This window comes from Salmo salar, chromosome ssa04 (assembly GCF_905237065.1).
Source record: "Salmo salar chromosome ssa04, Ssal_v3.1, whole genome shotgun sequence".
NCBI lineage: Eukaryota > Metazoa > Chordata > Actinopteri > Salmoniformes > Salmonidae > Salmo > Salmo salar.
In genome coordinates this window covers 49,728,358-49,744,700 of record NC_059445.1, presented here as the reverse complement: position 1 = coordinate 49,744,700, position 16,343 = coordinate 49,728,358, and the positions used below count along the sequence as shown (strand labels likewise).

The 16,343-nt window shown below is 43.8% G+C and overlaps 1 protein-coding gene across 3 annotated transcripts in view; it reads left to right on the top strand.

Moving 5' to 3' along the window:
* The window catches only part of LOC106603324 (connector enhancer of kinase suppressor of ras 2), a 65,253-nt gene that overhangs the window by 17,704 nt on the left and 31,206 nt on the right, over positions 1 to 16,343 (top strand). For all 3 annotated transcript variants that reach the window (XM_045717043.1, XM_045717042.1, XM_014196858.2), the window contains exons 6-8: positions 5,531 to 5,650; positions 5,901 to 5,960; positions 8,856 to 8,924. In XM_045717043.1, coding sequence (XP_045572999.1) covers positions 5,531 to 5,650; positions 5,901 to 5,960; positions 8,856 to 8,924 — 249 coding nt within the window. The remainder of the gene's footprint in view (positions 1 to 5,530; positions 5,651 to 5,900; positions 5,961 to 8,855; positions 8,925 to 16,343) is intronic.

Below are 16,343 nucleotides of genomic sequence, written 5' to 3'. Positions count from 1 at the left end.
CTGACAAACACTGCTGCAGCTCTGCCACCTTCCACCCCAGATGCGGAGGGGCGACATCGACGAATGCGGTTGATTGAGACGCAGTCCATGCAAAAAAACATCTCTAGCTGAAACGGGATACATTTTTATGGGGATTTTTTTTTTTAATGCTAATCAACTGTAGGTTAAGAAGGAACTTTCTTCTGTGGGAAATTCAGTACTTCAGCATATCATTTCCTACAGATTTCCTCATGGTTGGGGTGGCAGGTAGCCTAGTGGTTAGAGCGTTGGACTAGTAACCGGGAGGGTTGCAAGATCGAATCTTCGAGCTGACAAGGTTCCTAGGCTGTCATTGAAAATAAGAATTTGTTCTTAACTGACTTGCCTAGTTAAATAAAGTTTAAAAAAAGGTTCTATTTAAAGTAATGTTCCCAAGTTGTTCGCATAACGTTAAACTTTCCATAAAAACCACAAGTAAACTTTAGTAATGTTCTGAAAATGTTTAGTAATGTTATAAAAAAATATACTGCTCCAAAAAATAAAGGGAACACTAAAATAACACATCCTAGATCTGAATGAATGAAATAATCTTATTAAATACTTTTTTCTTTACATAGTTGAATGTGCTGACAACAAAATCACACCAAAATAATCAATGGAAATCCAATTTATCAACCCATGGAGGTCTGGATTTGGAGTCACACTCAAAATGAAAGTGGAAAACCACACTACAGGCTGACCCAACTTTGATGTAATGTCCTTAAAACAAGTCAAAATGAGGCTCAGTAGTGTGTTTGGCCTCCACGTGCCTGTATGACCTCCCTACAACGCCTGGGCATGCTCCTGATGAGGTGGTGGATGGTCTCCTGAGGGATCTCCTCCCAGACCTGGACTAAAGCATCCGCCAACTCCTGGACAGTCTGTGGTGCAACGTGGCGTTGGTGGATGGAGCGAGACATGATGTCCCAGATGTGCTCAATTGGATTCAGGTCTGGGGAACGGGCGGGCCAGTCCATAGCATCAATGCCTTCCTCTTGCAGGAACTGCTGACACACTCCAGCCACATGAGGTCTAGCATTGTCTTGCATTAGGAGGAACCCAGGGCCAACCGCACCAGCATATGGTCTCACAAGGGGTCTGAGGATCTCATCTCGGGAGCCTAATGGCAGTCAGGCTACCTCTGGCGAGCAGATGGAGGGCTGAGCGGCCCCCCAAAGAAATGCCACCCCACACCATGACTGACCCACCGCCAAACCAGTCATGCTGGAGGATGTTGCAGGCAGCAGAACGTTCTCCACGGCGTCTCCAGACTCTGTCACATCTGTCACGTGCTCAGTGTGAACCTGCTTTCATCTGTGAAGAGCACAGGGCGCCAGTGGCGAATTTGCCAATCTTGGTGTTCTCTGGCAAATGCCAAACGTCCTGCACGGTGTTGGGCTGTAAGCACAACCCCCACCTGTGGACGTCGGACCCTCATACCACCCTCATGGAGTCTGTTTCTGACCATTTGAGCAGACACCTGCACATTTGTAGCCTGCTGGAGGTCATTCTGCAGGGCTCTGGCAGTGCTCCTCCTGCTCCACCTTGCACAAAGGCGGAGGTAGCGGTCCTGCTGCTGGGTTGTTGCCCTCCTACGGCCTCCTCCACGTCTCCTGATGTACTGGCCTGTCTCCTGGAAGCGCCTCCATGCTCTGGACACTACGCTGACAGACACAGCAAACCTTCTTGCCACAGCTCGCATTGATGTGCCATCCTGGATCAGCTGCACTACTTGAGCCACTTGTGTGGGTTGTAGACTCCGTCTCATGCTACCACTAGAGTGAAAGCACCGCCAGCATTCAAAAGTGACCAAAACATCAGCCAGGAAGCATAGGAACTGAGAAGTGGTCTGTGGTCCCCACCTGCAGAACCACTCCTTTATTGGGGGTGTCTTGCTAATTGCCTATAATTTCCACCTGTTGTCTATTTGCACAACAGCATGTGAAATTTATTGTCAATCAGTGTTGCTTCCTAAGTGGACAGTTTGATTTCACAGAAGTGTGATTGACTTGGAGTTACATTGTGTTGTTTAAGTGTTCCCTTTATTTTTTTGAGCCGTGTATATACATTCTGTTCTCAGCATCAACAAAACTCTTTCTATCTTATATCTTGTTAAGTGTGGTCAGGTGTGTTGGCCGCGTCCACTAATTGGCCAAACCTGATCTTAATGAGTGCTTTTTCCTTTGAAATTAACAGATTTGTTTGCGTAAAAAAACATGGCTTGCTAGCTCCTTCATGGTGTTGCCTAAGACTAATTCCATGGATAGAGAACAGAAGATTATAGGTTGAAAAAGAAATGTGTTGGCATGATTAATAGCTAAGGAAATTATTTTCCGTGTGTCCTATCTGTGCTTGGAGTTAAAAAATACAGATGAAGTCGGAAGTTTACATACACTTAGGTTGGAGTCATTAAAACTCGTTTTTCAACCACAAATTTCTTGTTAATAAACTATAGTTTGGACAAGTCGGTTGGGACATCTACTTTGTGCATGACACAAGCTATTTTTCCAGCAATTGTTTACAGACAGATTATTTCACTTATAATTCAGAGTATCACAATTCCAGTGGGTCAGAAGTTTACATGCACTAAGTTTCCAAATGCCTGAAAGTACCACGTTCATCTGTAGAAACAATAGTACGCAAGTATAAACACCATGGGACCACGCAGCCGTCACACTGCTCAGGAAGAAGACGTGTTCTGTCACCTAGAGATGAATGTACTTTGGTGCGAAAAGTGCAAATCAATCCCAGAACAACAGCAAAGGACCTTGTGAAGATGCTGGAGGAAACAGGTAGAACAGTATCTATAGCCACAGTGAAACGAGTCCAATATCGACATAACCTGAAAGGCCGCTCAGCAAGGAAGAAGCCACTGCTCAAAAACAGCCAAAAAAAGCCAGACATTGTTTGCAACTGCAACAAGCTACTAGCTAGTAGTCAGCTAGCCACTGCTAGCTCATCAGCTAACCTTTAGCCTGGACAACTCCTGCCAGTCTGCACAGCGCGATTCATCCCAGAGCATACCGGACTCTTTTCCCCACATCTCCGGATTCCTACTGCAAGCTCTAAACCTTTTCAACTGGATCATCGCAGCTTTCTAGCTGCTATCCGAGTGGCTACTCCTGGCTAACGTATCTGTCCCGAAGCAAGCACCAATTTGCCTGGAGCTAGCCTATGCTAGGCCCATCTCATAGCTGAAGAGGTCCATCAGCCACTCCTTGGGCTACAATACGTATTTTGCCAATTGGCCTGGACTCCTTTTACTGCCGATATGGAGCCCTGCCGATCCTTCACGACTGGTCTACCAATGTAATCCGCCCGAAGGGGCTTTCAACAGGCTCTTCCGTCGCGACGTCCCCTGAATGCCCATCTGCTAGCCTGCTAGCCGCGGCCCGCTAGCTGTCTAGAGCATATCGGACTGTAAGTTGAAGAGGCCCATCAGCCAATTTTCTTGGGCTACAATACATATTTTGCCAATTGGCCTGGACCCTTTTACTACACGGAGCCCTGCCGATTCATCACAAATGGTATGCCGACGTAACCGCCCGAGGGGACATAATTTGAGTCAATTGGAGGTGTACCTGTGGATGTATTTCAGGGCCTACCTTCAAACTCAGTGCCTCTTTGCTTGACATCATGGGAAAATCAAAAGAAATCAGCCAAGACCTCAGAAAAACAATTGTAGACCTCCACAAGTCTGGTTCATCCTTGGGAGCAATTTCCAAATACCTGAAAGTACCACGTTCATCTGTACAAACAATAGTACGCAAGTGTAAACACCATGGGACCACGCAGCCGTCATACCGCTCAGGAAGGAGACGCGTTCTGTCTCCTAGAGATGAATGTACTTTGGTGCGAAAGTGCAAATCAATCCCAGAACAACAGCAATGGACCTTGTGAAGATGCTGGAGGAAACAGGTACAAAGGTATTTATATCCACAGTAAAACGAGTCCTATATCGACATAACCTGAATCGCTGCTCAGCAAGGAAGAAGCCACTGCTCCAAAACTGCCAAAAAGCTAGACTACGGATTGCAACTGCACATGGGGACAAAGATGGTACTTTTTGGAGAAATGTCCTCTGGTCTGATGAAACAGAAATAGAACGGTTTGACCATAATGACCATCGTTATGTTTGGAAGAAAAAGGAGGAGACTTGCAAGCCGAAGAACACCATCCCAACCATGAAGCACGGGGGTGGCAGCATCATGTTGTGGAGGTGCTTTGCTGCAGGAGGGACTGGTGCACTTCACAAAATAGATGGCATCACGAGGGAGGAAAATTATGTGGATATATTGAAGCAACAACTCAAGACATCAGTCAGGAAGTGGACGTAAATGGGTCTTCCAAATGGACAATGACGCCAAGCATACTTCCAAAATTGTGGCAAAATGGCTTAAGTACAACAAAGTCAAGGTATTGCGGCCATCACAAAGCCCTGACCTCAATCCTGTAGAACATTTGTGGGCAAAACTGAAAAAGCGTGTGCGAGCAAGGAGGCCAAAATTCACCCAACTTATTGTGGGAAGCTTGTGGAAGGCTACCCAAAACGTTTGACCCAAGTTAAACAATTTATAGGTAATGCTACCAAATACTAATTGAGTGTATGTCAACTTCTGACCCACTAGGACTGTGATGAAAGAAATAAAAGCTGAAATAAATTATTCTCACTACTATTATTCTGACATTTCACATTCTTAAAATAAAGTGGTGATCCTAACTGACTTAAGACAGGGAATTTCTACTTTGATTAAATGTCAGGAATTGTGAAAAACTGAGTTGAAATGTATTTTGCTAAGGTGTATGTAAACATCCGACTTCAACTGTATATGTTTACCCAAAATAAGCTAGCAGTATTATGGAAACTGAAAGTTTTAAGGAAGTTACAAAAGTGCGTTAATAAAACCTCCCAGGAAAACTTTCAAGGAACCAGAGTAAAACGTTCTCAGAACCTCCCTGCAACCTAAAACTAAACGTTTCCAGAACAGGTGAAATTTTTACTTCTGTTCTTAGAACGTTTAGAAAACGTTCAGTTTTACCGGTCCGGAAATGTATGGCTTCGTTCTCACAACCAATGTGAAATGAAAAACATTAGTTCCCACAACTTCCAAGGTACCAAATGTGCTAGCTGGGAAAGGAGTATATGTTGTTTAAATGGTGTGTGTGTGTGTCTCAGTCACCAGATCTCAACCCAATTGAATACTTATGGGAGATTCTGGAGCGGCGCTTGAGACGGTGTTTTCCACCACCATCAACAAAACACCAAATTATGGAATTTCTTGTGCAAGAATGGTTTTGCATCCCTTCAATGGAGTTCTGCCAAGGTGCATTGAAGCTGTTCTGGCGGCTCGTGGTGGCCCAACGCCCTATTAAGACACTTTATGTTGGTGTTACCTGTATCATTTAGGCATCCAAAGAATGATAGTTATTCAGGCAGTAATTCATATTACCCAGTTGTCAGTGTGAGATGCAGCATATAGAATGATCCCTTCCTGTCTTCTTCTGTCGGCAGTGTAAAACATTGTCTGGGATCTGTGACCACATCATTTCGCTGTCCTCTGATTCGCTGGTGTCCCAGTCGGCCCATCTGGAGGTGGTGCACCTGACCAACATCATGCCCAGCGAGGGCCTGGTTAGTACTCACTCTGACTACACGGTAGATGCCTTCAATCATACCTCCACAGGAGCTGAACAAGGAGTTTGTCTAAGATACTCACTCTTTGACAGGATAGTTCTATGACAGAGAAAACAGGCTCACTTTACTTGTTTGCTGTTGCTTACAAATTTCATAACAAGATATTGGGAAGTGTAAGTCTCATCATTATTACTACATTATTCTCCTTTTAAGTTTAATAAAGTTCAGCCTTTTTCCTCTCATTTAGGGAATGTACATCAAATCTACATACGACGGCCTTCATGTCATCACTGGGACCACTGAGAACGTAAGTCTACTTTCTGGACCCTGTTACCCTGAAGTAAAACAAATGTTTTACTTTAAACATTCTCTGCTAACCATACCCACTCTTGCCCCCATACCTTTAATCTCGTTTAACCCAGAACTAAAGTCTTGTGTAATTGGTCAGATGCTCGATTAAGTTCTGGGTCCATATGTGTTGAGAAGAGATCGGAACCGGCAACTCTATGGGCCAAATGTCCCCTCCCCTTCTTAAATTGAAAAGATGCTAACAGCTGCGAAATCGTGATTTGTCCAAAGCACCGGAACTAATGCTGCTCGTTATCTCATGCATCCCATTGTATCATGAAAGATCTACGGTACCATTTATGTTTACGTACTATAGTCTGTCCATGAGCGATTACCATACCTTTGTTTTTGTCTCCTACCGTTGGCTTGCGTCTTTGACCCATGAGCTTCTTGTAGTGCTATAAAGATCAGCTCCTCTGGTTGGGGTTCTGGGATAACTGTTCAATTAGTGAACACCCTAATTAACATCTGGGTGTTTAATTGGGGGTGAAACAGAGGAGGGGTGACAGAGGCTTACAGATGGTAGTATGGCACAGAGAACCACAGCTCTTCTAATTAGCAACACTTTCAAAGCAGGACTGGTATGGGGAGGATTCTCTGTAGGAGATGGAGAGGGAATGGGTGCTGCTGTTTAATGTGATGTTTAAGTTTTACTCAGACACATACTGTGACTGATCATTTTTGTTATTTCTGAGCCCCTATGGAAGGAAAATATTGGAGATATTGTACAAAGTGTGCTGTCGTAGCACCACGGTATGAAGGGAGGAATAGAGGCTGGTGATGTCTGCCAAGTGATATGACTCATCTGGTACTTTCAATTGCTGCTAAATGGTGGCTGGGATTTTAATTTTTTATTTAATTTTATTAGGATCCCCATTAGTCGACGCCAATGGCAACAGCTAGTCTTACTGGGGTCCGACATATAACGAAAAATACATTACAGACAAAATACTTTTAGCATTTTACATATTTTAAAAAAAATGTATGTTTTTAAATGTAACACTCTTTAGACTGTTAATGGACATTTTGGGGGAAACCATAATTTACCTGTCTTCTAAAGCTGTGCCAGCATAGCCTCCCCTTGCAGATCAGTCTGTGCTTTAGCCAACTCCTTTGTTCTGTTCATTATCATGCCATGTACAGCGCATTCAGAAAGTTTTCATACCCCTTGACTTTTTCCACATTTTGTTAAGTTACAGCCTAATTCTAAAATTAATTAAATAGTCCCCCCCCCCCCCATCAACCCACACACAATACCCGATAACCACAAAGCAAGGTTTATAGACATAAAAAACCCGGAAATATCACATTTACATAAGTATTCAGATCCTTTACTCAGTACTTTGTTGAAGCACCTTTGGCAGTGATTACAGCCTCGAGTCTTCCTGGGTATGACGCTACAAGCTTGGCACACCTGTATTTGCAGAGTTTCTCCCATTCTTCTCTGTAGATCCTCTCAAGCTCTGTCAGGTTGGATGAGAAGCGTTGCTGCAAAGTTATCTTTAGGTCTCTCCAGAGATGTTGGATCGGGCTCAAGTCCGGGCTCTGGCTGGGCCAATCAAGGACATTCAGAGACTTGTCCCTAAGCCACTCCTGTGTTGTCTTGGCTGTGTGCTTAGGATCGTTGTCCTGTTGGAAGATGAATCTTCGCCCCAGTCTGAGATCTTGAGCGCTCTGGAGCAGGTTTTCATCAAGGATCTCTCTGTACTTTGCTCCGTTCATCTTTGCCTCGCTCCTGACTAGTCTCCCAGTCCCTCCTGTTGAAAAACATCCCAACAGCATGATGCTGCCACCACCATGCTTCACAGTATGGATGGTGCCAGGTTTCCTCCAGAGGTGACGCTTGGCATTCAGGCCAACGAGTTAAATCTTGGTTTCATCAGACCAGAGAATCTTGTTTCTCATGGTCTGAGAGTCTTTAGGTGTCTTTTGACAAACTCCAAGCAGGGCTGTCAGGTGCCTTTTACTGAGGAGTGGCTTCCGTCTGGTCACTCTACCATAAAGGCCTGATTGGTGGAGTACTGCGGAGATGGTTGTCCTTCTGGATGGTTCTCCCATCTCCACAGAGGAACTCTATAGCTCTGTCAGAGTGACCATTGGGTTCTTAGTCACCTCCCTGACCAAGGCCCTTCTCCCCCGATTGCGCAGTTTAGCCGGGCGGCCAGCTCATTTAAGAATGATGGAGGCCATTGTGTTCTTGGGGACCTTCAATGCTGCAGACATTTTTTGGTACCCTTCCCCAGATCTGTGCCTCGACACAATCCTGTCTCGGAGCGCTACAGACAATTACTTCGACCTCATGGCTTGGTTTTTGTTCTGACATGCACTGTCAACTGTAGGACCTTATATAGACAGGTGTGTGCCTTTCCAAATCATGTCCAATCAATTGAATTTACCACAGGTGGACTCCAATCAAGTTGTAGAAACATCTCAAGGATGATCAATGGAAGCAGGATGCACCTGAGCTCAATTTTGAGTCTCATAGCAAAGGGTCTGAATACTTATGTAAATAAGGTATTTCTGTTTTTGCTTTGTCATTATGGGGTATTCTGTGTAGATTGGTGAGGATTACATTTAAAAAAGAATAATTTTGGAATAACGTAACAAAATGTGGAAAAAGTCAAGGGTCTGAAAACTTTCCAAAGGCACTGTATGTCATGTTTGGCATGACAATAAATTCAAAGTAGTTGGCCAAAGCGCATACTTGTAGTTAGTATATGACCTATACTGACAAACCATAGACAAAGGTCTCTGATGACAATGATCTGTCTGTTTATATTGCCATGATGGCACAGTCGATGTGTCCTAACCTCTACTTGTCTTACTTGGATACTGTCTGTCACTGTCTCTGCAGTCTCCAGCTGACCAGTGCAAGAAGATCCATGCGGGAGACGAGGTTATTCAGGTCAATCACCAAACTGTGGTGAGTCCAGACTAAGTATTCCACTGTGGATACTGAGTACAGCACTGAGTACTGTTATGTCATTTAGTCCTACAGGATCTCTCTCAGGGTCTGGGAAATACATTCTGTTCAGTCTGGGTCAGGAAAGGTCAGCTATCATGAATGAGAAACGTCTGCTTTACTAGACTCTACTCCTCTAGCCCAGCCTGTCTGGGGACTAAACGCTTTGCCTTTGGAAGCCAAGTACAAGGTGCTTATTTAGTTCTTCCTAGTACCTAATTAGTCCTCAATTAATCATTTAGTATCTGGTAGTTAGGGATTTAATGTACTTGTAAGGATACAGGGGTCTGGATAGTCATTAATTGATAATGAGCTTTTAGTTCCCAATGTAACCGAGTCGGTTCATTTAACGCACAGGGGTTGGCAGCACTGGACAATCCATTTAATCTGACCTGATCTCACTTTAAACAGTAAAAAGGACAGTCAAATCACTCCTCTATATTCATCAATAGATACCTTATTTATGGTTAATCAAATTATCTACATCAATGTTTTCTCCTCTTTAGTAGATGCATTGAAACACATCTTTCTTGTGGCTTTCTTTTGTAAAATAACTATGAATTAACTGATTTATTTTCAAACAATTGTCAACATGTAACATCACATTAAGGTCTGGGACGTTCACTGTATTACAAGGAACAATAGCATATCTATTTCACTCCAGAGAAGTAGCCACGTTGGCGCAGATGCTATCCTACAGTAGCTTCTAACTAACGTTTGCTAGCTATCAAGCTAGCCAGGTTTCCTTAGCAGCTTGTACACCACCTACTGCCCTTGTGGCTAGGACCACGGATTGTCCCGGGAGTGTGACTGTTTGAATCCCTGCTCTTTGTTGCTGTTTCCATCTGTCCTGTGACCTGCCCGGTCTGGAACTGCGAGGAGTAACAGCATAGCCTACATTTCTACTATGACAAAGACCAAAGCCGGAGGGAGCACCGTTGAGGACAATGGTGTCTCTCTATCACAGGTGAAGGATCTTTTAAACAAACAAAAATAGTTCTACAAGCAGTTGTTACAACAAGAAAAAGTTTCAAGTGTTGTGTCCAAATACTGCTGGAGTCAACTAAGAAAATAATGGATGATCTGACCAGAGAGGTCCAGGACCTGAAGAACAGTTTGCAGTTCTCCCAGGGTCAGATCGATGAGTTTAAAAAGGTGAACAGCAAGATAATAGCAATCTGTAAGTCATTGAGAGAGGACATCCATTCTGTATTTGAATCCACAATAACAATGACGGAGAACTCCGATTATCTCGAGGGACAATCAAGGCGGAACAACACTGTTGTGGATGGAATTGCAGAATCTCCACGAGACCTGGACGGAGTCTGAGGATAAAGTGAGAGAAATGATCATTGAGAAACTGAAGATGGACCACAGCAAGATTGAAGTGGAGCACGTACACAGAACTGGAAAACCCAGGCCTATAGTGGTCAAGTTCCTGATGTTCAAGAACAAGGTAGATGTTCAGGAAAGAGCAAATAACTTGAGAGGAACGTACATCTTCCTCAACGAGGACTATCCTGAAGCTATGCGCCAGAAGAGGAAAGAACTTATCCCAGCCATGAAAACTGCCAAAGCACGTGGGGACATTGCTTACATCTGCTATAACAGGCTCATTGTCCCCCCTCCCTCCCAAAAGCCTAGAAAGGATGAGAGAGCCAAGCCTTTGGGTTCATATTTTCAATCCCACAGCACACACACCACCAACTGATTGAAGGACTCCTGAATGTTTTTTCTTGCTTTGTTTGTTATTTTCCATATTATGTCTATCTCTGATAAGCTACCCAGGAAAGGGCAAAAAATAGCCCATATTAATATATGTAGCCTTAAAATATAAGGTTAATGAAATCAATAACTTGCTAAACATCAGATAAAATTCATATATTAGCCATTTCTGATAATTCCTTTGATACAGCAGTATCAATACAAGGATATAACATCTATAGAACAGACAGGAATGCTTATGGGGAGGTGTTGCTGTATATATTCAGAGCCATATCCCTGTAATGCTTAGAGAGGATCTCATGTCAAGTGTTATTGAAATGTTGTGGTTGCAGGTTCATCTGCCTCATCTAAAGCCTATTTTTTTAGGGTGCTGCTATAGGCCACCAAGTGCTAACAGTCAGTATCTAAATAATGTGTGTGAAATGCTTGATAGTGTATGTGATGTAAACAGAAGTCTACTTTCTTGGGGACTTGAATATTCACTGGTTTTCATCAAGTTGTTCGCTTAAGAGGAAGCTTCTCACTGCAACCAGTGCCTGTAATCTAGTTCAGGTTATTAATCAACATACCAGGGTGTTTACAAACACTACAGAAACAAGACCCTCTGGATGTATTGATCACGTCTTTGCTAATATTGTAGAACTTTGTTCTAAAGCTGTATCTGTACCCATTGGATGCAGTGATTACAATATAGGGGCTATATCCAGGAAAGCCAAGTTTCCAAAATCATGCACCAGTTAAGAACTGTTAAGGCTCCATGGATTGATGAGCAATTGAAAAATGTATGGTTGACAGAGATGGGGCAAAAGGAGTGGCAAATAAGTCTGGCTGCACATCTGACTGGCTGACTTACTGCAAATTGAGAAATTATGTGACTAAACCCATCACAAAGAAGAAGAAGAAGAAGCCAAAATCAATGATATAAAGAGTGATGGAATAAAAAATTAGAATAATAATTATGGGCAGAAACTGAAATTCAACTCCATCTTTCGTCGAATAAGATTATTTATTTATTACAAACCATTTGATGTTGCCAATTATTTTAATGATTACTTCATCGGCAAAGTGTGCAATCTTAGGCAGGAAATGCCAAATACGAACAGTTAGCCATCGTATTCATGCATAAAAAAATGAAGCATTGTAAGTTTCAATTTTGTAAAGTTAGTGTGGAAGAGGTGTTTTTGTTATCGATTAATAATGACAAACCTCCTGGCATTGACAACTTAGATGGAAATCTACTGAGGATAATAGCTGACTCTATAGCCTCTCCTATCTGTCATATCTTTAATCTGGGCCCAGAGAAAAGTGTTTGTCCTCAGGTCTGGAGGGAGGCTAAAGTCATTCTGCTACCCAATAATGGTAAAGCGGCCTTTACTGGTTCCAACAGCCGACCAATCAGCTTGCTGCCAGTTCTTAGCAAAATGTTGGGAAAAATGGTGTTTGACCAAATACAATGCTCTCTTGCTGTAAACAAATTAACAACAGACATTCAGCATGCTTATAGAGAAGGGCACTCAACATGTACTGCACTGACACAAATGACTGATGATTGGTTGAAAGAAATTGATAATAAGATTGCGATAGCTGTACTGTTAGGGCAGGCTTTTGATCTTATTGACATCACCTGTTTTTTGTTTTTTTACTTCATGTGTTATGGCTTTTCAACCTCTGCCATATCGTGGATTCGGAGCTACATTATCTATCTAATAGAATACGAAGGGGTTTCTTTATTGGAAGCTTCTCTAATGTTAAACATATAAAGTTAGTGTACCGCAGGGCAGTTCACTTGGCCCTTTACTCTTTTCTATTTTTACCAATGACCAGACACTGGCATTAAACAATGCCTGTATGTTCATATATGATGATGTTTCAACCCTGTACACGTCAGCAACCACAGCTAGTGAAATCACTGCAACCCTAAACAAAGAGTTGCCGTCAGTTTTAGAATGGATGGCCAGCAATAAACTGGTCCTGAACATATCTAAAACTAAGAGCATTGTATTTAGTACAAATAATTCCATAAGTTCAATAACTCAGCTGAATCTGGGAATGAATGGTGTGTCTGTTTAGCAAGTTGAGGAAACAAAATTACTTGGTGTTACCTTAGATTGTAAACTGTCATGGTCAAAACATATTGATGTAATGGTTGTTAAGATGGGGAGAGGTCTGTCTGTAATAAAGAGATGCTCTGCTTTTTTGACACTACACTCCACAAAGAAAGTCCAGCAGGTTTTATCTTGATTATTGTCCAGTCATATGGTCATGTGCTGCAAAGAAGGACATAGTTAAGCTGCAGCCGGCCCAGAAAAGAGCGGGAATTGTAATCAGAGGGCTAATACTGTATTAATACTATACATGCCAGTCTCTTTGGCTAAGAGTTGAGGAAAGACTAACTGCATCATTTATTTTTATAAAAAACATGAATGTGTTGGAAATTCCCAATTGTTTGCATAGTCAACTTACACACAGCACTGACACACACACTTACCCATCAGACACGCCACCAGGGGTCTTTTCACAGTCCCGGGTCCAGAACAAATTCAAGGAAACTTACAGTATTATACAGAGCCATGATTGCATGGAACTCCCTTCCATCTCATATAGCATAAGTGAACAGCAAACCTGGTTTCAAAAAGCAAATAAAGCAACACCTCACGGCACAATTCCTCTCCCCATGTGACCTACTTGTTGTGTGTATGTACAGTCATGTATATGTAACTGATAGCTGCTCACACACACACCCTACATGTTCATGTTTTTAAATGTATGTCAATTGTAAAGTAGTCTGTAATGTATTTTTCGTTATGTGTCGGACCCCGTTAAGACTAGCTGTCGCCATTGGCGTTGGCTGATGGGGATCCTAATAAAAATCGAATCAAAATCAAAGCTTTGCAGCATTCAGCATTCCTTCTATTTTTGCAGAAGTAAATGTTTGTTTATCCTACTGTGGCTTCTGACTGTGGCTTCTGCACACATGTACAGAAGCCATAGTAGCTACGTCATCCACTGATGAAACAGTGGCAGCTTTAGAGGTCACGGACCTACGGTTTGTGTCACTTTGCATTGAGGTCTGTGTATGTTTCTCCTTGTCGTTACTGCAGAGGCCCTCCAGGCTATTTAAAGTCCAGTAAATATGATTCTAGTGGAATTGGAGATGTAGTATGAAAACAGCTGGCAGGAGATAATAAACTAACATCTAATATAAACAATGGATTGGGAGGACTGTGGCATTTTCTGTAATTTGTTTGGGTTGGTGTCACCATGGTGGATGCATTAATCAGGCCGCTTGTGATGTTGTCATACTGAGCAGGGGCAGTGTCCTAGCTCGGTAGGGGACCATTTCTAGTAGGCCTAACTGCACATTTGTGATATATTTTTAAAAGGTAAAGGGCACAGTACTTCCTCCTACCTTAACAAAAATACACTAATAAGTTGTGGTTGCGGTAGCTTGTTTTACTGTGTATAGAAGATAACTATTTTACTGTATGATCAGCCAATCACATAGATTATACATTTTATGACATGACGCTGTGTCCAGAAACATGAGACAGTGGTTGTGCCAATGAACTTTCATAATATTAACTGAATGGTCACATGCCTTGGCAAACATCCAATAGAGGTTTACAACTGGCAAACCTGTCCTGAGGGCCAGAGGCTAGCTAGCTTATTACATGCTTTGTCCCAGCTAGTGCATACGTTTATGAGAACCATATGTTTCTTAGAGCTTGGTGAGAACATGGTTGTCCTATGGTTATTTTTGCATATAACCTTCCCACAACTTTCTGGGCATGGTGCAGTATTGTTGCTTGGCTTTGGAACATTCTCAGCACATTAAAGGAACTTCACAAAAAAAGTTTATTTTATGGTGTTTCGTTACTTTAAACAGAACATATCCTAAAAGTTACAAAATGATTACATTTAGTAACAATTTTGGTTTGTTCTCCAACTGGTTTGACATTGGGAATGTTCTCAATTAGTTAAGAGAACGTTAAGAAACAACGTTCTTATGTGGACATTTCAGTACTTCTGTCAGGGATTTCTTCGTCGGAGGACGATATGGCGAAATCATCATCGGAAAATGAGGACCAATATGCAGCAGAGTTGAGATGGTTCATTTTGAACTTTTAATAAATTCCAAAACGAACATACAAAATAACAAAAACGAACGCACGATACACTGACAGTCCTGTTAGGTTTACACACACTAAACAATCTCCCACAAATACACAGACAAACACACCCAACTAATATAGGACTTCCAATCAAAGGCAACACCACACAGCTGCCTTCAATTGGAAGTCCACCCCAATTAACTCAACATAGAAACAGATCAACCAGACTACACATAGAAATACATCAACTTAGACCATAACTCAAAACCCGGAAATCATAAATCAAACGCCCTCCTAACTAACACACCACCCTGAACCACATAAAACAAATACCCTCTGCCACGTCCTGACCAAACTAAAATGACAATTAACCCTTATACTGGCCAGGACGTGACAGTACCCCCCCCTTAAAGGTGCTAACCCCGGAAGCACCTTAAAAAAACAACAACCCCAAACAACAACAAAACAAAAATTCCCCCCTACAAAAGGGAGGGAAGTGAGGGTGGCTGCCATCAACGACGGCACTGTGCTACACCTCCCCTCCCCAACCCACCTATATCTGGAGGTGGCTCCGGTTCTGGCCGTTCCAGGCAGTCTGGGCAGTCTGGCAGCTCGGGGCAGTCGGGCAGCTCCGGGCAGTCTGGCAGCTCCGGGCAGTCTGGCAGCTCCGGGCAGTCTGGCGGCTCCGGGCAGTCTGGCCACTCTGGCGGCTCCGGGCAGTCTGGCCACTCTGGCGGCTCCGGGCAGTCTGGCAACTCTGGCGGCTCCGGGCAGTCTGGCCACTCTGGCGGCTCCGGGCAGTCTGGCCACTCTGGCGACTCCGGGCAGTCTGGCCACTCTGGCGACTCCGGGCAGTCTGGCCACTCTGGCGACTCCGGGCAGTCTGGCCACTCTGGCGACTCCGGGCAGGCTGGCCACTCTGGCGACTCTTGACTGACGGGCAGTTCTGGCGACTCTTGACTGACGGGCAGTTCTGGCGACTCTTGACTGACGGGCAGTTCTGGCGACTCTTGACTGACGGGCAGTTCTGGCGACTCTTGACTGACGGGCAGTTCTGGCGACTCTTGACTGACGGGCAGTTCTGGCGACTCTTGACTGACGGGCAGTTCTGGCGACTCTTGACTGACGGGCAGTTCTGGCGACTCTTGACTGACGGGCAGTTCTGGCGACTCTTGACTGACGGGCAGTTCTGGCGACTCTTGACTGACGGGCAGTTCTGGCGACTGTTGACTGACGGGCAGTTCTGGCGATTGTTGACTGACGGGCAGTTCTGGCGATTGTTGACTGACGGGCAGCTCTGTTGACTGGCAGGCAGCTATGGTGACTGTTGACTGGCGGGCAGCTCTGGCGACTTTAGACTGGCGAGGCTGGGTTTACGCACTAGATGCCTTGTGCTGGTACTGGGCGTACCAGACTGGGAACACGCACCTCCAGGCTAGTGCGGGGAGCGGGAACAGGACGAGTCAGACTGGGCTGACGTACTTCCGGGTCCGCACGTGAGACAAGAGCTGGAAACCTAGGGCTATGGAGGCGCACAGTCGGT